At 41.4% G+C, this 27218-nt stretch overlaps 1 protein-coding gene across 3 annotated transcripts; it reads left to right on the top strand.

The window, feature by feature from the left end:
* Positions 1–1355: 1355 nt before the first annotated feature.
* On the top strand, positions 1356–27111 carry vaspb (vasodilator stimulated phosphoprotein b). Of its 3 annotated transcripts, none has more exons than XM_044032194.1 (14): positions 1357–1858; positions 16262–16433; positions 19327–19507; positions 20129–20195; positions 21354–21466; positions 21967–22283; positions 22498–22628; positions 22804–22855; positions 23486–23513; positions 23607–23646; positions 23801–23857; positions 24647–24716; positions 25471–25528; positions 25618–27111. In XM_044032194.1, exons 1-14 carry the CDS (start codon positions 1854–1856, stop codon positions 25650–25652), a joined length of 1326 nt encoding a protein of 441 aa, XP_043888129.1. In that variant the 5' UTR covers positions 1357–1853; the 3' UTR covers positions 25653–27111. The 3 variants fall into 3 exon arrangements, with proteins under 3 accessions (XP_043888130.1, XP_043888129.1, XP_043888128.1); XM_044032193.1 differs by having other exon boundaries at positions 22495–22628; XM_044032195.1 differs by lacking the exon at positions 23801–23857 and having other exon boundaries at positions 1356–1858; positions 22495–22628.
* Positions 27112–27218: the final 107 nt, after the last annotated feature.

The following is a 27218-nucleotide window of genomic DNA, read 5'->3' as shown; positions in this document are numbered from 1 at the left end:
GTTTACCACAAAAGCCACAGTCGCTGGTAGAAGCCTTGGGTGTTTAACACAGACAGGCAGCTGGGAGGGTGAATGCATGGGTGTAGGGCTGGATTGGGGGGAAGCCATGAAGACAGACAGACAGACCCCCCTCTCCTTTGCGTGGATGAGATGCTGCCTTCAGGTGCCATTGGAAATTACCTGCATCAACTTCCAAATAACAATATATGATGCATCTTTTGTGCAAGTGAAAAACAGAAAATTAGATGAGATACTATACTATAGATATTCTGGCTCCAAAGGATTTATGTTAGACTATTTCTTTAATATAATGCAATGTACAGCCCTGTTATTTCAGGTGCCTTCTCAGAATGTGTTTCTGTTATTATTGATTCATTGATTTTGGTGAAAAGAGTGCTTGTTTTGGGCATTTATTTATTATAAATATTCCCACTTGCACATCATTTTGATTTTTGTGTAATGGACAATGTATTCAGTCACCGCACATGTATAAAATTCAACAATAGTAGGAAGAGACATTTATTGTTGCTTATTTTTGACAGTTGTCAGAGTTAGCCTGGTTAGGGTATTGCCACGTTCACAATCTAATGTAATCTCTAATCCTGCATTATCCTCCCTTTAAGTACTATAGTATAATGTACAGAAGTATCAATTGCGAAAGAGCATAATTATGAATTAAATCTTATTTGAACTACTATGTCTATAAAGGGCACTTGATAAATCGTAGGGGTCATAATGAGGAGTAAAATATCCCTAATAAACCAAACTACACACGGCTTTCTGAGAGATGTAGGGAGTGAAAATACATTTGGCTTAACCTCTTACAATGCCTTGAATATTTAACATTGGTGTATTATCTTGTTTCCCTCTGTGTTTTATTGTTTTTTTAAATGTATTTATTGTGCCGCACTTTAATTCCATTGCATTTGTAGAGATAATTATACTTCCTGCTTGTAACAACAAATAATCTTAAATAATATGCTTTATTTACACAACTTTTTAAAACACAGTTAACAAAGTGGCATAAAGTAGAAATACTAGAAATACATAAATATTACTATATATAATATAACTAAATTGAACTAATATATTATATATTTTCTTCACTTGAAGAAGAAATGTTTATTAGTAACTATTGGGCTACAACGATTAATTAGTTATTCGAAAGTCAATAAATAAACGTTTGGCTTGTTTTTTTTAATCAAATATCAAAAATAATTTCAGTGATTCCAGCCTCATACACGTACAGTAAACTCAGTCACTCACAACCACACAGAGAGAATTCCACACACTCCTGAGTGGTGCTTTTTACGAGGCGCCCGTAAACGCACCGTGGGATTGTAGCCTACTTGGGAGCAGGCGGGTTGGGCCAGACTCTAATGAATTTACGCGAATCTACCGACGGGCTGACCGACTCAGGCAGGCGGGGACGGAGCGCACCGACACAAGGCTTTAATCTCTACTAATGTCGCGGTGAAGCGGCACTTCAAGTGCGGGGAGAGAAGTTCTGGTTCGGCCGTGGTGCTGTTTCCCCTGGGCTCCGGCTAATGTGGGAGAGTGATTGGAGTTGACAAGCGCGCTCCACGACTACTGTATGTGCCCCCCTCTTCCTCCTCCTCCACCTCCTCCTCCTCCTCTCCCGCTCCACACAACCAGGAAATCGTCGAGGTGTGCTTCTTTATCCCGCTGCTGCCTCTACCCCGCCTGCGGGTGTAGATGCACTGTTTTGTCGCTGGTTTTCCCGGCTTTATTTGTACTCATCTGGCGTGACTTTTGAAGCCGAGCCTCCGCTCTGAAGTCACACAAACTTGCCTGCGAGGAGAGGAAGAGAGGATCTCCACTCTGGCCGAACAATGAGGTGGGTTAAGCGGCTCCACTCCCGTCACCTTCACCGTTGTTTCCCGGCTGTGTTTGCCTTGTTTTCGGCTAAAGACGACAGAGAAAAATGTGCTCGCACTTTATTCACCACCCCCCTCCACGTTAATACATTTAAATCGCGTTTTTTAAACCTGATATAAGTCAAAGTGCCTGTCGCTGTTGTGTTTCAGCTGCGGGACACACACACACACGCGCGCGCGCACACACACACACACACACACACACACACACTCAGTGTAGCAGTTTTTTTCTGTGACTTGTATAAGTGACTAACTTCATGGTGAATGTATTGAAAACGTATAAGTGAATGCATGGTTGGGATGAAACGCCCATGCCCCACCTGTTCGCATGTGGCTCACAAAAATCCCACAAGTTGTGGTTTCCTGATGACAACAACATACTGTTTCAAACGCACCATGTTGGTTCTTTTGTTTTGCACCTTGACTGTCACTGTGCCTGAGCCCAGGTTAAATCATCATAAACAGTGCGTTTACCACAATATTATTTATGGAGCATGGGGAAAAACATTCACTGTTTCACTGTAGGGTACTTCCAGCATTGGGTTCTCGTCTCCTCCTTCCACATTAGTAACAATGAATTAAAACAATATTCAGTTTAGTTATCAGTCAGATATTGATCACAATCACTAGGTCAGGCGTAGGAAAGAGAAAACATGGTGGTTGTGACTGTAAGTTTTTTGCAAGCCCATTAACTCACTAGATTTTTACTTACAAGTTTTCGCACTTAATTTAGCAAAGTGAGACGATGGCCTGGAGACTAAACTGCAGCATGACGACACATGTTATTGCCTGATGAATTGGTACAATGGTTGGGAAGTGGAAAATGCTAGCTACTGCGTTGGTATTTTCTGATTGAGTGAAGAGAGACATTTGCATTCATGACTGGCACACGTCTCTCTTCACAACATGTTGCCAGTGTTTGCTTCGTCTGGCATTTACACAATATAAACATTTATTTGATATATGATTCAGTGATTTTGGACCGATATTGTTTCTTCTCCCTGTGTGAGTGCCGAGCTTTGCATCAGGACCTAACTTGCTCTATGTCCATGAATTCCACATCCTGTCACAGCCTGTGCAGTTGGCAATTGCATGCTTTGAAGGTATTGCTGCTGGCTCAGGCTTCCCTGTGCTTACTCACTTTTTCTCCCCCCCACACACACACACGCACACACACTGACTCCTTCACATTTTAGTGGAGCAGTCCACTTGTATCACGCACCAACTTAGTCTTTTTAAAGCTTGGCAAATGCAGGACGATGAGGTGCAGTAAGGCATGGTGGTGCACGACTGATAACCTGTGTGACTAGTTCTTTATCTTGAGCTTATTGTGCTGCCCTTTCTGTAACAATGTATGTCAGTGCAGGCACAAGGGTTGGTCCAAATTTTGTATTTGTTTTGCACATATTTCTAGCTGGTAACTTTGATTACAGAGGGATCAGGAGGCAGTCAAGTTTCCCGAAGCACTGCTACAATCACAGTGGAGTTTATTAAATAAACTCTGCTCATGATTCGGTCATTGCTTAAATGAATTAGATGAATGCCATTATCAGGAGGCACTATGGTGTGGACATGCTTTACATAATGCCTAGGCAGATTATGGGTTAATGATGGCGATCTAACCAAAGAAGTTCTTGGAGCACAACTGTCAGAATTCAGTTGATGTATTGCATTGCTATACAGTATATGTTGACCCTTTTGTTAAATTACAGCTGCCACTGTGGCACTTAACAAAATTGTCTCCTGTCAGTCACACAAAGTGATAAGCAACCTGCTCTCCAAGAACCTCTGCCGCCATTAGACTGCATCGTAAACAATGTAAACATAAACATGTACCGTGTTTGTGCCTGTATTCACATTTCATCCTGCCCCTCATGGTAGCGTCTCCCTGCAGTTGTTGGGTCGCATGTGATTTGATAAATGGCACTACATGCGCTACATGTTTCTGCTCCCGCTTGCCTTCCACTGTGTGGCCTAAACAGCTAACGTCACCTTGTATAATAGGTGAACAATGGAATGCAGCCCCGCTCCGTTCCATTGTCGCTTCTCTCCGAGGAATGTAAATGTTGACACAGAAGTGCAGTCAGTTGGTCAAAAGTTCAGCACTTTGACCCAGTGGCAAAATGGCTCAGTAAAGCATCAGAACCTAACGCGGCCTTTACACATGCGGTCAGTAGAGACCTTTGTCTGTTCTGCTCGTAAAGAGGTGTAGTCACTGACCACTCTCAGTGCCTGTCCGTTGGTTCATACACTCATCTTATGAGGCACACAGAGTGCATCATCTGTACTGTGATTCACTGCTGCTTTCAGATAGGTGACTGCCGTCTCCCACTGTGACTCATTGACTGGGTCTCTGTGATTAAAAGTTCTGCCCTGTCTGACACCAGCAGTATGGCTGTGTCATGTTCAAGACTTTAAGCAGATGATGGGAGAACGCAGGGACACAGACGGCGGTAATACATCTGCTTAACACAGTGTTTGCAGCCTAATGAGTTCCCTGTGCTCCGTCTTGAGGCTTGACTTGACTGGAAGCAACGTCAAACCTTGCTGTTCTCCTTACACTCGTGCACAAGCTTATTATTGATCAGCCTTAAAAGCAGCAAAGTGCCCCTCCTCTTCTTTGTGTCTGAGCGCCAGCTTTAACACACTGCTGATGGACAGCTTCACAGTTTTGCCGTCACATCTTCTTCCTCAAATGTTTCGCCACTTGACCCCGTGTTCCGACAGATGAGTAGCAGTAATTTCATGAATTTAGCAATATTATTGCATTTGTCCATGTAAGGATAACAAGATGAAACCCACTGGTCTTGCGATAGCTGCATGTTCATGCCTCGTTGGTTGTGTAATGTTCACAACCGTGTGTGTCTGTGTTCTGCATGTCACCACTTGTTTTTCTAATACGACCATCTTTTTTTCTTTTGAAGTCTGTCAGTGGCAGAGACAAACTTGACTTTCATTTTGTGTTCAGTAATCACTGTTCCATATTTTTTTTTAAGGCAGCTTAATTAAATCCCTCTGTACTCTGCGATCTGTTTGGTTTGTGTTTTTAATCCTGATATTGTTGGGAGCTATGTCAAAGCACTGTTCTTAACAGACGTGCATTTGTGATGTAATTCACTGTTTTAAGCAGACCTGAATTTACTTAAAACAGCCTGAATTTTTGATTACATGTTTTGTTTTCATTAATTTTTCAACTAAATATCCACACTAACCTTCAACCACCGGAAGCAATGGCTATTTGAGAGTGTCTGCAGGAACTCTTGTCTTAAATGGATTAAGAGTAGTGGCCTCTTTTCAAGCATCATAAAGAATCGCATGTTAATCTCGACCTCTAGAACGCTGTCGTTCAGTTGGTATGACGGAATGTCTCATAGATCACAAAGCCTGTGCGCTCCATCACTCCACATGCTCCATTACTGAAATGGTCCTGCCTTTTGAATTTTGTCTCCCACAACATCCAATCACTGCCACCCCCCTCCCCTGAAACAATTATACCCCTCTAAGTCCTCCCGCCTCTCTAAAACTCATAAATAGGCCATTATACCAGGCTGCCTCTTGGATTAGACGCTTTTCTACAGGAGTTGCTCAATATACAAAACCTTCTATTGTCTACTTGGTGACAAATCCAGTTACTTGGTAGTGGCCAATGTTTTCTCTCTTTAATTGTGCCTCTAGGTTGTAACATTCTCTTTTTATGCTGTTGTTTTTCCTGCATTTACTTGTTACAAACATAACTTTTACCATAGTTAGTAGTTGTCTGAAGGGCTTGATGTTTTGAAACACAAGTTGGATTTTTTTTTGTCACACAAAGTTAGGTGGAATATTGGAAGGGGTCATGCTTTGTCATTTAAATAAAGTTATTATGTTATACATTTCTTACCTCCATTGAGTCATTCAATTAATTAAAACAAAAGATTTCAGAGTTGTTCAAAAAAAGGAACTTCATATAAATTTGACAAAGTGACTCTCAATCTTTTCAATCTCGTCATTTTACACAAGCCTGTAAATGATTAATCACCCTTACAGCTGTTGTTGGAGAAGATGATAAGCGGGAAGTAAATATTTCTTAAGAGACTGACTATTGTCCAGGTCTGAAGCAGGGGCATTTATTTCTGTTGGTTGATGAGTTATAGTCTTTTTTCAAACAAAAATACCAAACCATTTTCCATCTATTTTTAGTCATAGTCAAGTAAAAGTAACAGATCTCAACATTTTGTACATTTGTTTAAACAAAATGAGTTCTAGGAATGTATCTGCTTTATCCTAGACATATCATTTAAAATGATATAATAATATGTCATATCTGTTCAGCTAATGTCTGTCAGTTCTCCTGGAAGCTATTGAAGTGTATCTAAGCTAAGTTTATCTTAACACTTAGGGTTAAGGCTTTGTTGTATCTGTTCATTTACTTGCCACACTCGGTGCTGATCACACCCTGCCTGTCACAATTTTTATTGTGTCGATGTCATGAATGTAGCATGGTAGCTTGAAAAATGTCAGTGGAAATAATCTCATTGGACACATGAGTCCAGCCAGTCTTTAGTGCATATAAACAGTTCGAACATGTACATCAAGTCAAGTTTCTGCTTTTGGGTTTGTTTTGACTGGCAATGATCAGACTATCATGATCAGGGTGAAATCGAAGAGAGCTCCTCAGTTGATGAAATTAAATTACAAGCACAACTGCAGCCCCCACGTTTTTTTTTACAGCAGCGACGTCATCCTAGGTGATGGAAAGCCTGCATCTAACATTATGGTGAAACCCAAGCTTGTTGTGGGTAGAAGTGCTGCAGTGAGACATGTTTATTGTGTGGTCAGCATTGCTAAACAGACGCAAGGATACACTGGGTTCATCATGGGGTTCTCGGGCCTAATGGAGCCTAATGGATATAAGTGAGTATAAAAACGGCTTTATGCTGTCAGCCATCTTAAACATCCCAAGTGTTCAGGTCCTCAGATCTTAACTTCACTGATCTGGAATGATGGCGACTGCTGATACACAAAGGCTTTATAAGATAAAACGGCATTGGAAGGAACCCAGTAACTGCTTTATGGTCTGTTGTTCAGCTGTTTCCATGCATTATCATTAGGCACCACTTTCAGTGTGGGTAGAAGTAATGGGTATTATTGATCGGGAGAGTTTGACCAGATCTGGACCAAAGATTTATCCCTGACAAGGAGCTTGGAAGAGAACTTGTTTTGAATTTTTCTGTTAGGGATTGTTCTGCATGGGTGATTTGGGTGTGTGTGGGGATAAATCTTTTATTTTGCGTGGCGATTTGAGACACCGAGTATCGATGTTTTTTAGCATATAATTTTTTAACTGGTGTTTACGAATAACCATTAAAGTTTGCAAAATACTGAGTATTTGCGAATTCATGTACTGCGATATACTTGCATCATCATAATCATGATAACGTTGTATCTATTTTTAATATATATGTTGTGTTAATATTGTATCGTGGTGTCTCTAGCAATTCCCACCCCTTATTTGCATGGATAGTGATGCACATAATGTTGTCTACAGAAATATTTTTGCTGTCCTGGATGCTCCGTGAAGCTCATGTTGTTCTCCTTTCTGATAATGTGGAGTCTGAGTAGCAGTTTGGTCTTTTTAGATATTACACAAACTCGGTGTGAAGGTCGTTTGAAGAGGCATGATAAGAATAAGTATCTTTTCAAACCAGCAAGTGAGCAGTCTGAACTGAAAGATCTTTTGACTGAACTAGTGTTGTTTGAACAGTTTGTACCTAATATTGTCAAAAGGTTTCAGCGAATTGAGGATTTTATCTGTTATTGGATTTATTTATCAATTAGACACAGCCACCAAAAACAACATTTGGTATAAACAAAGCTTTAAAGCGGCACCAATCCTACTTGGTGCACCTCAACTATGATTTTTAAAGAACGCGATAGGTAGGATGTGCCATACATTTTGGAGAACTGGTCACAGTTCTTCTGTGGATTTAGTCCTCAGGTGTTCTGTCTCCTCATGTGGTCCTGTATCAGGGCTCTTTTTGACATCGGCAGCATTCTGGAAATACATAAAAACATAGGTGCCACCTATTCTCTACCTCATCTACGACTTTGGGCTCAGAGTTTAGTGAAGACTTCCTTTCTTCTGTGCAAACAAAAGTGGAGTGTACAAGACAAGGCTGTTGTGAGTGTTTCTCACTGGATTGTTTTTTTATGCCTGCCTCCTCTGTGGCCCAAGTAGGAGGATATGCTCCAACCTGTAAAAGGAATTGAGCTCAGAGAAGAGGACAGAGGTGAAATGGTTCCAAATATGGGCATTGAGTGTGCCACTTGTGTCCCCCCCCCTACACACACACCCACACCCGGCATACGCCGCCTCAGAAACAGGAAGGAATATGTCTTGGCTTTTAAAATGATCAACAAATGGAAAGTCTGTCTATTTAACTTTTCCATAATGTTCCTGAAATGATGGTGGATAAAGTATGGGTCTAAAGAAATGCCGTAGGGTTTTCTTGGTGAAGTAGTTTGAGGTGGAGACATCTGATAAGATTCAGACTCATGTATTGAGAAGAAGAGTTTAAGAATAGCTGTGATAGATGACTGTTTGACTGTTGTGTTTGACTCATCTGTAGGCAGAAAGCAGTAGCCTACTGTGTGTGTGTGTGTGTGTGTGTGTGTGTGTGTGTGTGTGTGTGCGTGTGCTTTTTTTTTACAGCATGCTAGGACCTGTGTGACCAGGAACAGGCATGAGGAAAAAGGACAAAGAAAAAAGGAGTGAGGACAACAAAGGAGCTATAGCTGGGATCTACTTTTTCAGTCCTTTTCTCAGTCCAATGCTATTTCAGTTAATCGTGCTGAAGTGACATAATGACTTTAGGGAATGTCTTTCTTTGAAGTGAATTCAGTACATAACATATGCTTATTTATAGTTACAACCATTTGTTGGATATTTCACCTGGGAGAAAAACCTTTTTTGTCATGACAAATCTTTCTGGAATGATTAAAGTGCCTTCTGCCACGGCACGCATAAAGACATCTATTCTGAATGTCAAGGTTGGATGTTAAAATCACAAAGGGTCACAGTTTATAGTGGCTCTTTGGTACAAATGTATGGTCGTACTTACGAATCCACCTGTTCATATAAATACTCGATCCAATCATGACTTCCTGGTTTGGTGCTGTCACATGATCTGTTTGAAGAGCGCGGTGTCTTTCCATTCCAAAAAGGTATAATGAACAGACACGAAAGTCACAGACGCAGAAGAGGAGGAAAATGAAATAGTGGACAGTGATGGGACGCATGCGCCGCTTGTTTACTACGAAAGTGGAAGTGAAGACATTTTGCACATGGGCCACACGGTGGTGTAGTGGTTAGCACTCTCGCCTTGCAGCGAGAAGACCCGGGTTCGAGCCCCGGTTGGAACAAGGGCCTTTCTATATGGAGTTTGCATGTTCTCCCCGTGTGTGCGTGGGTTCTCTCCGGGTACTCCGGCTTCCTCCCACAGTCCAAAAACATGCAATGTGGGGATTAGGTAAGTTGAACACTCTAAATTGACCGTAGGAGTGAGTGTGAGAGTGAATGGTTGTTTGTCTCTATCTGTGTGTGGCCCTGCGATGGACTGGCGAACTGTCCAGGGTGTACCCCGCCTATCGCCCGATGTAGCTGAGATTGGCACAGCACCCCCCGCGACCCTCTGGTGGAGGATAAAGCGGTTAGATGATGACTGACTGACTGACATTTTGCACATGTAAACATATCTATTGTTGAGGAAAAATATACTATAAACCAACTCCAAAGTACCGGATCATTAGGATGAACAAATGTGTAACAAATTCAACAATCATACAAGCTGTCTTAGCAGTCATTTAGTAAAATATATTCATGTTTATAATGCTTTTATAAGACAAGTCAACAAACAGCCATTGCAAAGGAACTGAGTCATAAGATCTTTTTTCTCTACAAAGGTCCACGATTCCCATCTCTAGCTAAATATTAACATTTATGAGGGAAGTGTCTCACAGCAGGAACTGTACTTTGCAGTCCAAAAGCTTATCTTGCACCTACTGATTAAGTCACTGAATGTTGACATGAAAAACAAATTGTTTTCATGAGATGTATTTTATCTGGTTGGAAGGGATTCACGGTCATATATGACGTCTTTCCATCGAGTGGAACGGTTTGTTACGTGTTTTTTGGCATTTCCATTAGGAATAGTACCAAAATAACCGGCCCCAGCCGTTCCATCTTTTGGTACCCTTCCCTTGGTATACTGGAGTAATGGTACGGGTGTAGCTAGACCCACGACAGTCAACTGATTGGGCTACAGATTCCCATGCAACTGGTGTTTCTTCAACACCCGCAGTCTATTCTCATGCAACGTTTTGACGTCAAACGGCCACAAACCGAGCAGGAAAAAAAACGAGCTGCTGGATGTCCTCCGTTGTCCGTTGAGACAGCGCACACACCACCTACAAAGTAAAGGCAGGTGGGATGTACCCGCACCGAACTGTACCGTGATGGAAATGCGGCTATAGGCCTAGCTGATGGTAGCTACTGTAGGAGCTGCACACATGGTCAGAGGGTGGAGCGAGGACACTACTGTTGGATGACCAGGCCCAACATCAACAGGCTATTGTGTGGTTCCCCACATGTCCGACTTGGCATCAGAGGTCAAGTGTTTTACCCTCTTCATGACCTCGGTTCAGTGTTTGTAATTGGGCAGCATGTTTTCCTTTTTTTCCCCTCTCCAAACCTTCAAAAGTAAGAGACTTCCATGAAACCATTACTAAAAAAAAAAGAAGTGTTATGATGCCACACTAAACGGGCCGTGCAGCTGGAAGCATTCATGTACTGGCACATGCTGAGTTTTCCCATGTTGTCAATTCTCACTTCTGCCGTCACTTGTGTGTTTGTTATAAGGTGACTTTCCCAATGTTGTCTCGGGTCAACCATTCACGTGCTGTCATAGAAAGTGAAAGTTTCACTCTTGACAACAGCCAAACCAATGAGAAGTACCTCTTCAGAGGTAAATGGCAATACAATTTTAAAATATGTGACCATATTCAAATTGATACCATTTTTCTTTTAGACAATATCAGTATTCAGCGTATGGGACTATTATTTTGTGGGGTGAGTCGTGGTCGGGTTTTATCAGGCTGTGGAGGAAGTGGTTTGGTTACACAGACATTAAGTGACTTATTGTCAGTCCCGGTCTGGTTTTAATGTCATGCTTTTTACTGCAGGGAAAGAGAAAAACAACTAATGAATCACTGTGTGCTCTTGAAGGTGCAGCACGGCCACCTAAGGTTTACTAATTCAAATGCGACACATGCTTCATGTTTGACAGTGCATCTTGTGTACAGGGGAAGAGAAAACATTCTTTAATTGATGATACATAAAGCTGAGTGTTTGTTATTGTTTGAATTTCATTTATCTTGTCAGAGGTTTTGTGTAAGTGACTACTGATGGATTTACTGTTCTTTTTAGTCTGTCTACCAAAGAGCAATGCACTTTATTCCCGAAGGCAAGATTAAATCAGAAGCCCCGGCCATCATTAAAAATGATAGTTGGCTGTAGTTTTGAGTAAAATAAAGAAGGTATTTTCATATAGTGGTATTAGGAGGAAGAAGCTTGACAAATAAGTCAAAGATGAATGGTATTACTCGGTGTCTAGACATTGCTATGTAACTTCACTCTGCTCCATCCTAGCCTCAGTAATGATGCCTGTGCTCCATGTAGCATTGTGTTTTGGAAAAATATCACATTCCAAGTATGAATGAACAATTATTTTTAGGAAGGCGGATCTTTATGATTTTATCAATGCAAATAGTGCTTATTGATACTTTTATATAATTTGGGGCTGAGGAAGCCTGAATGCAGAGGTGTAAGGACCCTGGCATCCTCTGTTTGAACCAAAATAGATTCCATTTTGAAAGGCTGTATAAAGCTGTTTAATGGACTAAACTGAACTGACCTGTGATCACTACTTGAGTGACATTGCAAGTTCTTAAAACTGACGCCAACAGCCTCCTGAGTTAGGAATTACACATTTAATCATGATGAGTGTTACCATCAGCCTACCTGTCTGCATTGTCCCGGATGCTGCCGTTCTGTTGGCAGCAGCAGAAACTTCCCTGAAGCAGTCAATCTCACTGCACTCACATTTGTAGATTGTTGTTTTCCACGGGGTTGCTAGAGTTACCTCATTTACTCACAATTACATTCTTTGCACATGAACCTTTGAGTTCTTGCCTGCCATGGTGGCCGAAAAGTAAACTATTGAGCACATCACAGGTGCAAACTAGAAACTGCCAGTGAGCTGCACTTTTTGAAGTGAGGTTAGAATCAATTTAACATAAATATCAACAGCAGTGCCATTTTGCCCAGCCTCTTTTGACACCTGGTATCAATTTATTATTGGTTCTCGATACAGAATAATTTTGTAATTATTAATATGGAATTAATTGCTTAACTATCCATAAGTCTGGCTGATCGCCACAATCATATACACAGTAGTATTATATTTGATGTATCGACGCATGTATGAGTACTATATAAATTTGTACATACCTGCATAGATACATCAATTATAATACTACATTAAGATGTAGGAAGAAGAGGAGAGCAGTAGATGAGCTTGGTGGGAGGGTCAGGTAAGAAGAGGAGGAGGAGGAGGTAAGAGACAGAGCTATTGGGCTTGACTGTACTTGCCAGCACATTTGGGGAAAAGCTCTGTGAGCACTGCCATATACAGACATTTCCAAGAGAGCATGTGCCCCAGCCATGCACTTCAGTTTCCTGTTAACTCCTCCCTGACCACAGCACCACAGAGGGATGAGGGATGAGCGACTCACGCTAGCTTCAAAACCAAGGAATGGGGAGAGTGTGGATTGACTTTTGTGTGTCCGTATTTCTAACTTTGAATGCATTTTGCATATCGTCCTGGTGGACATTCTCTTGTGCCAAAGCATGGAAGTGGGAGGTTACCTGAGGTATTTTAAAGGTTTGTGATTCAAATCCCTCCCCTCGGAGCATTGGCCAGTGACCTATTTGTGCTTAAGAGAAAACCTCTTAAGTCAACTGGACACTTAGTGTTGCTCCACAGCCAGTGCCAGCATCCTCACTGGAGGACTCGGTGTAAGGAAGGAGACTTCTTTATGGCCAGTGCTACTATGCAGTACAGTCAAATATAGCCACAAGTCTTCTGCAGCCGGTTATTCTCAGTGGGTCAGGTTAGCACATGGACATGGGTGTCGACAGGTTGACAGGTGTGAGGCTGTGTGCCGTTGTCTTTGTGCGCATGAGCCGCACGCTTTTAGAGCTTTAGTGTCTGTCTGTAGTTCTATCAATAATGCATCTGTTCACTCACGGTCTCACTTCTGAGCTCCCGCTTTCTCCGACATTAAATATGCATCAATTTCCCAGTCCAGAGACCCTGTCCCCTCCCAGTTCCCATAGGCCCTCTCTGTCCCACTCATCAATGGCACGCTTGATGCAGATGAGATCAGAGGATGCTACAGCAGTGAATTTGCTGTAGAATTAATTGGTGGTTTTCACTTGCTTGAAATGACCATTGGACAGACAGGCCTCTGCTTGCTGAGGCTGTAAGGTCACAGTAAATGTGTTGACCTTTGCCAGCCCCCACCGTAAATACTTTCTGGTCCCTAAAATGTCAGAAAACCTGGAAATGATGATGTTCTGAAATGTCTTGTTTTGTCCACAAACCAAAATGATACAGTTTTAATGATTTCTTTGCAAAACAACCCTTTTGCTGAAAAATTAGAAAGCTTGTTTTAATTCTTGCAAAGCAAAAATTAAATTTGACCTATAAAATCTAATCATCTAAATCAAAACTGAATCATTTTGGTTTGTGGACAAAACAAGACATTCCGAGAACCTCGTAATTTCCAGGTTTGACAAACACTGATTAATGTTTTTCAACAGTTTATGACATTTATGGACCAAAACATTACTCTATTAATCGATTATTAGAATAATATATATAAATAATTTAGTAAGTAATGGAATGAGACTGTTTATATGGACAACAAAAATGACCTCAGTCATGTCTTTGCCATATTTCTGTAATAGAGTTTGTTGACACGCAGAGAGATGACACATCTGCAAAAAGCTACAGTAACACCTGCAGTTTACTGGACCGACCAGTTTTATCAGTCCACCTCTATTTTGCATAGGGTGAGTCAACTATTTACAACATGCATCGCATACCACCGGAAACTTTTCCAATGCTATGTTGATCTCCGCCAGTTTCTTCCCAAATCTTATTACAATGTGTCTTAGTGATTTTTGTTTATAGCAGAGGGTCCTGACTCTCTCTGCAGTCTAAACATGGTCTAAAATTAGATTCTGCCTTATTGCAGGAATTTTCTCCAAAATATTTGAGATTGATCATTTATAAGTTAGGCACAATTTACTGGCAATTTAACAAATAAGTTAAAAAAAAAGTATCGGATGTACAAAATGCCTAAATGTATAGAAGAGATACAGTTATTATAAACATTGGCAAACATTAACCGTTGGCACACATACTGTATTAGACATGTGCCAAATGTCACAATAACATGTAATATATATGTATCTGTGACACAAAACCCTCGGCTCTCATGTGCTGTGAAATTGTAAACCACTCTCTCTCTGTGTGTGAACAAGTTTCTATTTAAAAGTTATCAACTTGGAGGGAAATGGTGTGTATTTTTTGTGTGTGTTGAGGCAGGCACAGGCCTTATTAGGCAGTGCTGGCAGCAGGAAGTAGGTTGTGGCTTTGGTGCTGTGTCACAGGAAGTAGCAGATTGTATCATGGGCCGGACAGATGGACGGAGAAGGGAAGAGATGGATTAGGGGACTACAGGGACATGGGGTTAAGAAAAACATTATAATTGACAGTTAACCTTCTTTGTTTGTTTGTCTTCCACTAACTCTCTATATTCTCTATTAACACAGCATTTATCTGGTATTTCTTTGGTGTTTCCTGTGGTGTTGTTTTTTTTAAGAAGTAGGTTGGACGTGCTGCACATGTGCATGATCATCATATTTAGGTTGGTGGTCAGTGGCTCGAGGATAATACACCAGAAACCAATGTATTCATTCGTTTAAGCAGTCATGTTAAGGTTTGTGTGTTTGTGTATAACAGGAACTTGCAAATGTCTTTCTGTTAGGAGTTTGCATGTGCACGTTTGACCGAACTTGCTTGTGTACAGGGCAGACATTCCTGAATGTGTGGTAACTTGTGTGTATTCTGCCTGCAAGGGACTATAAATAAATGTTTTGTCATTGATCTCAAAGCACATGGGCCTGTTTTTTTCTTTTTCTTCCTTTTCTTTTTTTTTCTTAAAGTGTTTTGGAGGAGGTTGTAGAGCAGGTGGAAGATTCCAGAGCCTTGCCTCTTTGGCAGAGTTTGCCACAACTTCCTGTCTTTGTCGGCCACCATTGTTGTCTCTGCCTCCCATTTTGTTTAGAGTCAAGCTAATCTACTCTTAATCTTTCTCTTCTCAGTTTAACAGTCTTTAGTTTAAGTTCTTATTTTTTTCACTTCAGCCCCCTGAAATATGCATCTAAAAACATGGTGATTTATTTGTTTGTTTATCCATATTCTCCAAATTCTGATGTAGTCTATGACTGACAAAGTTCACAAACTACCATGTGTACTGATGGTGTCTGTTAGATGAGAGGGGGGCCAGGCTACTCTGGAAGGACTGGCTCTCGTCTGAAACGATTTGTTTATAAAGTGAGTGTTTTTGGTTCGTTTGTCTATCCGGTGTCTCCACTTCATCCTCCACCTCCCCTCATGTTTGCTTATTTCCTTTCAGCTGCGGGCCACACCACTAACATCATTTAACAACATTTCAAACTGGTAAAACAATAAGAAATGGTGGTTAACTACAGCTATCTCATCCTTTTATTAAATGCTGAATAATAAAAGCAGATTTGACATTTTATTTTCATTCGACAAAATGGTATAACTGATTCACCACAATGGGAGTTAAAGATAATTACTTGAAAGCACTCGTCACACAGAAAATGGAAATGAAAAACAATCCAGTGTCAGATATTTACACGAGAATCTGCCATTTCTCAGGGGCAAATAATGAACCATTGGTAACAACCACAGAGATAACATGATCATATATTTCTTGGGCATGTAGGAGTGTGCAGTCACTACCGCAAACCTATGTGGTTTCAATTTTGTGTGGCGATTCTTTTATCTTATAGTTGCCGGATATGTTTTGCAGGCTTAGACACCTTAAAGGGTTTTCTAGACGGCATGTAGGTTTTGTTTTTGGCAAAAAAATTGTGGATGTTACTTGCCAGTATCATACATTGAGAGTTATTCTAACCCTGTCCCTTCTGTTTGTCGCTTCTCTTCCAGTGAGTCGAGTATTTGCCAGGCTCGGGCCACTGTGATGATCTATGATGATGGCAATAAGAAGTGGATGCCGGCAGGTGCTGGAGCCCAGACCTTCAGCAGAGTCCAGATTTATCACAACCCCACCACCAATGCCTTCAGGATAGTGGGACGTAAGATGCAGACAGACCAGCAGGTAAATCCTCCAGCTTTGTGACGTGTGTGTGTGTGTGTCTGAACAACTGCATGTTTGGGGTTTGTGTGCGTGTATTTCTGGTTGACTATGTCTCTGGATGTGTGACTGTATGTGATTGTCTTTACCTCATTCATCTGTCTCTATCATCTGCCCCATCAGCATCTGTGGGTGTATGAGTAAGGAAGCAAATGTGAGACACTCCGTATTTGTATGTTCCCATTCTTCAACATTGTTAGTCCACACACTAGAGCTTTGTGACTAGTCGTTTTATCAGCTGTTCTTTACGGGGCATTGTTGTCTGTCTCTCTTTAAATGCACATTCATCAGTTAGTTATTCACTTGACTGTCAGTACATTTACACTGGCATTAAGAACCTCAAAAAAAATGTATTGCAAGTTTTTTTTTTTTTTTAATTGTACTATGCAAATTTCTCAAAATCAGATCATTGCAACCTGATAATGCTTTCTGTCGTACCAGAGATGGCCACTCTGGCCTGGGTGCTCAGCACGTGTGCCGCAGTTCCCGCCCCTGGTCAATACCTGTAAATAACAGAAGAAGCCAGTACTCGGAAGAATCAGACAACAGCGACAAAAACATAATAATACATTATTTGGACCAAAAATGAGACTGATTATGTGCTCTGGCAGCTTAAAGAATGGGATATTTCAAAGTTAATGAATGGTAGGTGCTTAAAAATGGCCTAATACTAACAAGTTGAAAGAGTGTTCCACCACCCAATAGTGCTTATTTACTGTGACCAAGATCAGTAGTCCAGCTGAACAGCATAGTGGGCTCAACTTAACTGTGAATGTAAATGTATGATATTACAGCAGACTGGTGGAGTTCACAGTTTAAGCAGGGCCAGTCCCACACCACCTTTTATGGGTTAATGTCATTTTCATTCTTTTTTTTATATAAATTGTATGGTCAGTAGAATAAGGTGCTCTGGATTTATTGTCCCTCCCTGGCTCAAATTTCTCAACCTGACACAACACTTGTTTTTTTTTTTGTCAGAACAAAAACACTATGGCCAGTGGGGTTTGTGCTTTGTAATAGAGAGAGTGAGACAGAGTATAAAGAAAAGCTCCGCTGATTCTTAGATGAAGCTGAAAGTCAAAACTAAGACCATGTTAACGTTGTATAAAACTGTGTTGGACACATGTTATTACAGTACATAGCAACCATTTAATCCACACCTGGTTTCATACAGTAATCTGAGCAGGACCATCCTTGTGTTTGAATTCTATTTGGTTACTGGTCTGTTTTAAAACTAACAGCATTTATTGAAGAATGGAATGCAGAGAACATTTCTCTTTCTATTTTTTCCAGATAAAAATACATGGGGCCAAGAAGCACAAGACAAGTCTTTTGGATCCCACTGCACTGTGTTTGTCTGTGTGCTTGAAAATATCAAGAAGTTATTTCTGTTGCACACACACTTTGCTACAGTGTTCTTTGAACACCAAGTCAAATCCCTTGTATGTGTAAATGTGCTGATTTTGAATAAGGGATTGAAATAAAATAAATACCAGTTTACTTAACCCTTTATATGGACTGACTGTGGATAGAAAGCTTTGTGGACGATGCAGTGCTCATGTTGGGCATAATGTTGGCACAGTGGGTATGTAAACCATTCAGAAAAGTAGAACAAACTGGTGTCCTTGATGTTATCGCCACACTTTGACTTAGCAGATAAAGGTGGTCAGGATCTAATTTAAAAAGCCTGGATAAACTGAGTCTGGGTGGGTCTATTCTTGACTGCGCCCCTGCTCTCACTGCTGCCTCAGCCTCTCCTTCTTAAAACATTCAGGACGCCAAAGTGTTCCCCGGAGATGGGACTTAAAGTGGATGATGTTTCCTGTGAGCTAGTTAGACCCGTTCAACCATTTCCTGTGACAATTTAGGGTGAAGCCTGATACCCAATAAGGAGCTCTGTATTTGTGTCTGATGGAGACGTGCAACTTGGTTTAGGATGTAGGTGGGTGAGAGCAGCAGGGCGCTAATGAGAGAGAGAACTTGGGGTGGCTGAATTTCCCTCCTTCTGTCCTGTTGTGTGTGTATATGTGTGTGTGTGTGTGTGTGTGTGTGTATAGTCACATTTTGCTGATTTTATGCCTGTCTCTTCAATTTATTTTTTCTATCCTGGTGGGACTGGATGATTAAAATACACTGAAAACACAAGTGGCGCCATAGCGTTTTTACTGCAGGCGTTTAGGCTTTTTAAATGGCTATATTTTACTTTTAAAATAAACTCTTTTTATCCTTACAGTGATGTTCTTTTGGTCGCATCCTCATCCTCCAGCACCATTCCTGTTGCCCTTCTTGCCTGTTTGACAGGATTGTGGAGCGTTACTGTTTAGAATATCAGTGTCTGTGCTGGCAGCTGAACTCACTACCTTCTCTTTTCAAAGCGTGTGTTGCCTGCTCTGATATTCGCACTGACAGGGTCTCCTCTCCTCCTGTCTACTCTGTGGAATCCAGAGGCTGTTAAACAAATACTGAAATGGTGTGTCAGCACATTCAGGCAACGCTCAAATCCAGAACATTTTTTTCTTCTTTGTTCATAGACTTCACGCCACCTGCTGGGTGAAATTTGAACCAGGATTATCCAACAAAAATATAGCCCACACTGTAATTGTATACAGTCGGTCAGGGATGTGGGTTTATGCTTTTAAATAGTTTTCCAGTTAAGTAGTAACCCCTAGAAGCTACTGTAGAGAGTTATTTATTTATTTTAAACTTCTGAACAGCAGTATTGGATTCAGTTGAGTATTTTCAAACGTGACCTTTAGTAACTATCATTTGTGTAAATGTAGAAAAAAACTATAGAAGAGCTCACCAGCTCCACTGAAAGGATCCCTGTATTTATCAAATATCTCTCTTTCTTACCTAGGTGGTTATAAACTGTCCGATTGTAAGAGGTCTCAAATACAACCAGGCCACACCCAACTTCCACCAATGGAGAGATGCCCGACAGGTGTGGGGGCTTAACTTTGGAAGTAAGGAGGACGCCGCTCTATTTGCCAACGGCATGGCTCACGCTCTGGAGGTGCTCAACTCCATGGCAGATGCAGGTGAATGAGTTCTCACCAGGTTTTTCTGTTTACTTACCGCTGATCAGACCTTATTCAGGAAACACTTTTGATGCACAGTATTGTATTTTTATACACAAAGCAAGAACCTTTGTTCTTGTTCATATTTTTAAAGCTGTCTAAATTTGAAATGGAGAACAGATGTGAATAATTGCTGTGAAGTCAACGTGACATAAAAACATTGTTTCAGAATTTTAATAATACAACAATGACAATAACATATGTTTTGCTATCACTAGTTTTTAACAAAAAAAATGATTTATAATTGTCTGCATGAAATGGAAAATGTAATCCAACAATGGACATCTGCTTTTAATGGTATGTATTGTCAATGCTACTGAAAAAGCTAATCAGTAATGTCCATCAGTCCTGCCTAATAAATATCACATTATTGTCTTTGTATCATGGCTGCTGTCCTTGCGGTCCTCAGACTGTGTGCAGTCAAGTGCATGAAAAGACGACGTGTGTACAGAAATAAGACCACATCAATGGAGAGCGATTGTCAGAGGGCTGCTTAATCCACTTGCAGCAATGTCTAATCCCATGTTCTTTAATCTTTTTTTTTTTTTATCTGTGTTGTAATTGTTTGTTGTGTTTTTGCAGGCTATGCAACCCTCCCCCGCCCAGTGTCAAATGGTCCGTCTCCAGAAGAGCTGGAGCAACAGCGGAGGTAACTCCAGACTACATGGAAATGCTACTCACCTATTTTTTTTTTTTACTTTGGTATTTCTCAAAAAGCCCTGAACCAGTGATGAGCAATGTCAGAACCATCAACTTGGCTGTTCAATGACAGCAACTTGACAATATGATAAAGAAGAAGTCTACTAAATCCAAAAATCTTTTGGATTTAGTTCCTTGCCAGTCAATAACATGCAAAGCTGTTGTTGCTCTGTAGTTGTCCTGTTGGCATGGTTTTGCACACACGCATATGTAGAGGATTTGATGGCATTAGCCTGACACTGCTAAACCCTCCGTCAGCCTCTATAGGTTATAGGTTATAGGTTAAAGGTTAAAAAGGCAGAAACGTGGACACCTTTCACATAAACCCCAGCCGCTCTCTTCTCCCATCTGTTTGTTCCACCAGCAAGACCCATTGTGGCTACCTTCATATATTTGGCATCAGCCATATAATCTAATTTCAACTAAAAAGTAATATGTTACACAGTGAGTCTGCAGAATAGATCAGATGGACTGTCCGTCAAATCTGTCAACTATCCAGCATAGATTATGGTATTGGTGGATTTTTTAGTTTTAAGGAGCACATGTACACTCATTCGTAACAAAATATTGTGACATATTTATGGACCTGGTTTCCTCCTCCACCCCAATTCCCATTTATGGACATACTACTTACGCTTTAAACCATGTGTGTGCATGTGTTTATTTGAGTGGATGTATGTGTACATTTCATACAGCTGTTGTGAGTGGCAGATGTGCTGGGGGGAAGGAGCAGTAACAAACTGAGACAGTTTGAATCAGGCCACTGAATCCAGCTGTAGACTTTTCTTTCAGTGGTAGACTAATCTGAACCCATGAAATCCATCTCTTCCTTTTTACAGATGTCGGTATATGGAGTACAAAATGTGATTTTAAGGTCACAGTTGGTAAACACTGCATGCGATTAGACACGGATCCATAAAAACCACAACTGCTGCTTTGCTTTAGTAATTCAGTATTTGGTCAGACATCCACACATTACCTTGGAGATTGCGATGTGACTACACACAAATGAAATATCATAATGTATGCACTCTCCAGCCAATGATTTACTTTGAGCAGGTTTCTTCGTCGCTTTTGCTGACTGATGGATGTGCTTGTTTGCTTGTAGGTTGGAGCAGCAGAGGTTGGAACAGCAGGAACGGGAGCGGCAGGAGAGAGAAAGACAGGAGCGAGAACGGCAGGAAAGAGAACGACTGGAGAGAGAGAGACAAGCAGCTGCAGGTCAGGAAACACCTGGAATGATCGACATAACTATAGTTAACTGCACCACAGTTTGCTCTTCGTCCTCTTATTTTGTGTAATCCTTCTTGTGGCTCCACATGACGGCTTTACATCAGGAGCTCTAATCAAATCCTGGTCACTGTTGGTGTCGGACTGTGTGTCAGCAGTTTGAAGGCATGGCATATTGTGATTTGTGAAAAGTATAATAATTCATGGCGCTACAGTATAAACAGAAAAAATAGAAAATGCGATAATTGAAAAATATGTTTTGCTAATACTGTTGTATCTGACTTAAAGCTGCACTATGTAATCTTTGGATCTTTTTGTTATGTTATTATTCTGCCTCTGTTCGATCTTAGTGAAATGTTGCAACATTATTTTTATCCTGCATCTACGTCTGAAAGTGGGTTCTGTTGAGCAATACCATCAGACCAGAGTGTTAACTGTGGGGTCTGTTGATAATTACTGATGGTCTGTCTCGGGTTCTTTTTATCTTTTAGCCCCTGCTCCTCCACCTCCACCACCTCCACCCTTGGTCTCTGGAGGTCCCGCTCCTCCACCGGCCCCTCCTCTAGTCCCTGGTCCCCCTGGCCCCCCCTGCCCCCCTCCAGCCCCTGGGATTCCTCCCCCTCCAGGACCACCGCCAGCCCCACCTCTACCCCCTCCAGTAGTTGAAGGTGGGGGAGGAGGAGGAGCAGCAAGTGGCGGTGGTGGAGGAGGAGGAGGAGGAGGAGGTGGAGGAGGTGGAGGTGGTGGAGGTGGCCTTGGTGGATTGGCGGCTGCGTTAGCAGGAGCAAAACTTCGCAAAGTATCCAAGGTGAGTGGCTCAAAACTGTTGTTAACGTGATTGGATGATGATTACATGCATGTGTTTTTGTATTTACGCAAATAGAACTCTGCTTGCCAGATTGATCAAGTTGTTCCTATTTATAAAGCTGTGACGCCTGCTTGTGTTAGTGTTTGAGTCACCATGCCTAAACAGTGTCTGTCTGACCCATCCTTATCTTTTTGCCTTTTGCTGCCCTCAGCAGGAGGATTCGGGCTCTACAGCTTCACTAGGCAGAGGTGACTCCACTCGCAGCAGCTCTGCTGGGGGAGGAGGGGGAGGCGGAGGAGGGGGCGGCAGTCTAATGGGTGAGATGAGTGCCATCCTGGCAAGAAGGTGGGTGACACAAAACATTTGCTGTCACGAAATTGAAACGTTTCAGGTTCCTAATTGAGAAGATCTGATTTTCACATAAATGCCTTTTGTTAAGTCATGTTTAAAATTGATAATATAGTGTGTGCAAATGTCTTGTATTTAAAGCTCCATTAATGTGATACCTTTTTCTTATCAGGAGGAAAGCTGCAGACACTGGAGAGAAGCCAGCAGTAAAGACACAAGATCATGTGAGAAAAACTAGTGCAATGCCCGTGCAAAATCTGTTTTTGTGTGTGTTTTTAGTGTGATTGTTGGTTTGGTGTGTGTGAGTGCTCATTGTCACTATTACACAGCAAAAGTTCAGTGACATTTTATTTGTTTATGGTAGAAAGCAAATACTCATATTGACATAATGGCATACACTAACTATGTAAAATTTAGCTACATGGCTGCATAACAGTATAGTGACAGCTGCAGGAAAGAAACTTCCACTGAACCTGCTGGTTTGGGTGCACAGAGACCTGTAATGCCTCCCGGGAGTGGGGAGAACAGTCTGTGGTTGGGGGCACTGTGTCTGCCTCAGCTTGACGGCGCCTCGTCTCACACACAGTGCTGTGTGAGTGAGAGGGGGAGTGGCTACAGTGGCAAAAGCCAATGTGTGCTTCTTTTAGAGATCTCTTTTGCATTACTTATCCAAACAACGTCAAACTTGGCACTGCACGTAATCATGCCCGCAAGACACCTGTCAAGTTTGAAATCTATCGGACCATCGGTTTGAGAGATATGCGAATAATACACACACACAGACAGACAAAGTTGAAGATGACTCTGTCCTAACACAAGGTCTCACTGTTTGTTTGGGTTTTTTTTTCCAACAGGATGATTCAGAGTCTCAAGGTCAAAGCGGTAAGAACCAAACCTACAATAATTGCGATATTAATTTTAAGATATAGGCAGAAAAAGGTTTTGCTAACCGGTCTTGTTTATCTTCCCTCACAGACACACTGAGAAGACCTTGGGAAAAATCGTCCATGGCCAGGTATGTTAATCTCTGTGCCACCACTGGCGGAAAATCTACAACCCTGAACTCTTCTTTAGCGTGTGGAGTCTGTCCCGTCAGTGTGTGTCTGTGGACAAGTGTGACTGTCTTTCATTTCCATTCTAAGAGGAGAGTATGTGTGTCTCACTAACAGGAATAACTCCATCCCCAAGAACATGGACTCCACTTCCTCAGTGTCCCAAAGTTTCAGGTATACATGCTGTCCCATTCAATCGTGACCTCAGCTGCCTTTGCCTTTCTTCTCTCTTCAGGATCAGTGCTACTACTGCAAGCCATGTGCTGACATAGCATACTGTATATAACAGTTGATAGCATCACTTAATGGATCCGACAGTGGCATACGCTCATCGTACCTGTAGGTGTACTAGCTGTGTGTTTCTCTGGAAAGGGAATAATAAGATAAGAAGGATTCACGGCGTGATTGTTTATTCTTATGTGTCAAGTGCTGGTGTGGCTGTAGGTGAACATGGTCATGGCTTAGTTTATCTTGTCTCAATGCTGTGTGAGGGATTAGAATCGAAGTGTTGTGATAAATTCAACGGAAGTTGTTTGACGCCATTACTAGATGGCCATCGCTCCGTTTGAACAAGACATTTTCATCTACATGTGGTCACACTTCTCGGAAGTGGGAGGTGACTACACGCTTTGCTGACAGTTAGCCAGGCTGTGTGTGGGCTCTATCTCCTTTTGCACTTAGTATTCTGCCGGCCCTGCACTTTCAAAACAGGGTTATGTGTGTGTGTGTGCAATTTCCTCTATTGTTATCTTTGATGTGACAATGCTCATTGCATCTGCGGGAGTGTGTACATTTATGTACTTTTCGCTTTGCTCTCCCTTCAATGCTCTGGTACTATGGTGATAAGCTTGATCAACAGTGGGCCTTGCCTGTGCCAGTGCCATGGACCTTTCTTGGCTGTCTGGGAAACACAGGAACATAAAATAACGGTCTGCATTTGTCTTTTATGTTTTCTTCTCACAGGGCGAAGCCTGCAGGCAACAGTAATGATGCGGGTGGAGTGGATGACTCAGATTTAGAGAAGATGAAACAGGTACATTTCTGTCACCACATTAGAGTTGCTGCTGAAGGAGCTGTATTAAAAACACACACCCACTCAAGGAAAAAATACATCCTCTATCTCAATACACTTAGAAATCCTTGGACCAGGCAACAATTAATAAGCAATACAAGTTCAACAAGCACAAACACACTGAGTTTGTATACATACAGTACATTTGCTTTGAAAGTTTTATCATCGATTAGTGAAATGTTTCTTGTCATTTTCTGCCCAAAGAACAAGTTTAAGATTACAATTAACTGGTTTATTTACCTTTCCTGTGGGATTAAAAGTCAGTTACTTATCTGACATGTATTGGGATATTAATTGTAGGTCATATAGTCCAGCCTTAAAGGTGCAGTGTGTAAGAATTGGTGACCTCTAATGGCGAGACTGCAGATTGTAATAAACAGAGGCCTCCTCTGCTCGCTCCTCGTTTACTCAATCATATCTGAAAACTATGGGTACATTTTCTTACCAGAAAGGATGTTGTTCTGTTTTGTTTGTAGTGAGCTTCCACTTCAAAATGCGAAACACACCCTGGCTGGTTTATCCAATTGGGCTGCTTTAGAAATATGGCATCCTTCTGTAGTATATTCAGTTTCTGCCAATAATACCCCCCATAAATCTTACACACTAGACCTTTTAAGAAATCATGCTAGACAGAAAAACAAGGTGGCTAGTGCATGTAAACCCATTCTTTTCATATTTGTGCACCTTGACCAACATATTTTTAATTTTTCTGCAGGAGATCCTTGAGGAGGTGCGGAAGGAATTACAAAAAGTCAAGGAGGAAATTATTGGAGGTGAGTTTTCTCTTCAAAGTTTTTAAAATAATTTTGCTTCTGTGTAAGTACTGCAGGTGCTTAAGTGTCACCTCTCCTGTTTTCCACAGCCTTTATTCAGGAGCTGCAAAAGAGAAGCACATAGTTCCACTGAGCGTCAGGTGTAACGGAGGGCTGCGATAGATGGAGGTGGTTGAAGCCTGCTGGGCACTCTCCTCCACTGCCCCCCCCTCCCATGTAGCCCAGGGATTTTTTCTTTTTTCACCTAGACATTTTCTCTTCTCTTCTCTCTCTCTCTCTCTCACACGTGGGCATAATTGCTGATGTGTAGAACATGCATATACACTTCATGTAAATGGTAATCCAGGGAACTTCCTAATGTTGCCAACCGGCACTTTTGATGATCACTCAGATATCGCAGCGGTGATGCTGTCTGTCCCATAACTCCTCTTTATTCAACCGTCCCTTGTGTCCTGTATGTGCTCTACTCATCTGAAGCAACGCAGAGCATGTGGCTGCAGCCACTTTCTCTTCCCGTTCATCATTGCCTACACTCATCATTGCCCTCCTTTTCTGCAGAAATCCTGCGACTTGTGTCTTCACCCCTCTATCAGACAAAACATTTACTGATAGAACAGTCTTCAGTATTCAGGGACAAGTTACTAATCACATTTTTTTTTTACTGTAAGTGCAAAATGCTGACATTCTGAGATCACTTTTTTTTCTCTTGTGCTCGTTTGGCCAAATTATTGTTCAACCTCAAACACTGCAACAGTTATTTCTGCTTAGACATCCTCTAGCAGTACACTGCCTCCCATGGTGGTTAGAGGTGGAGTAAACGACCACAATCGAGGATGGACCAAACACCCCACCTCCCTGACTACTGCAGTGACTCTCCATCAAGTGGACTTGAAGCTCCTGGCAGTGGTTAAGAACTAAAAACAGCATACTTCACTGCTGCAACGCAGACAAGTTTAGAGGAAGAGGAGACGAGCCTAGGGGAAAAGACGGACAACCTGAGTGCTGTGAAAGAGGAGTGTGTTGTAGTTTTATGATGTGTGAGAAATGTATTCTCTTTGCATTGCACTTGTTCCAGAGGAAGTGTGCCTGCGTGCCACACTGCTTTGACAGACTATTCCCTCTTACTCAAAAATGAAATATTATTTGTTAGCCAGTGTGGTGCTGCTGCTACACTGTGCTTCCACTAGTCATTTTCTGCATTCTAGCTATTTCAAACTTTGAAACATAAAATATGGCCATGATGAGGTCAATTAATTTGGCCATGACCAACTGCCTTGAGAATAAATATATATAGATAAATATATATATATAAGGAAAAATATATATTTGTTTTGAGGGAAAATGTTAGCAAAAATGAAATGGTGTTTCTATTTTAATTGAAGTAACTGGTGACTGGGGATTTGTTTTGTTTTTTTCCTTTTTCTTTTTTCAATGATTGTTTTCTTATGAAATGTTATTTTGGGTTGACTTTCTTTTTTCTAATAGAGTCTAGGCTTTTTACACTGAAATATTAAGAAAACAGCTTAGAGACACTGGATTAGAAATGCCTTTATAGTCGAATACAGCTGCTTCTTGAAAATGCACTGCTTTGTCTTGAGTCATCTTTTGCATCGTGTTGTAATTTTTCTTTGAATTCAGGATTTTGAACAAAACTTTGCGCTGTACAGTTCAAACCCAGTTTGTTTATTTT

Source organism: Solea senegalensis, linkage group LG8, assembly GCF_019176455.1.
Source record: "Solea senegalensis isolate Sse05_10M linkage group LG8, IFAPA_SoseM_1, whole genome shotgun sequence".
Lineage (NCBI taxonomy): Eukaryota > Metazoa > Chordata > Actinopteri > Pleuronectiformes > Soleidae > Solea > Solea senegalensis.
This window is presented reverse-complemented; position numbering and strand designations above follow the sequence as displayed.

Excerpts from the sequence above, each read along its gene's own strand:
- vaspb (XM_044032193.1), top strand. Across the intron at positions 22,284-22,494 it reads AACTTCGCAAAGTATCCAAG|CAGGAGGATTCGGGCTCTAC; the intron begins GTGAGTGGCTCA and ends TGCTGCCCTCAG. Across the intron at positions 22,629-22,803 it reads AGTGCCATCCTGGCAAGAAG|GAGGAAAGCTGCAGACACTG; the intron begins GTGGGTGACACA and ends TTTTCTTATCAG.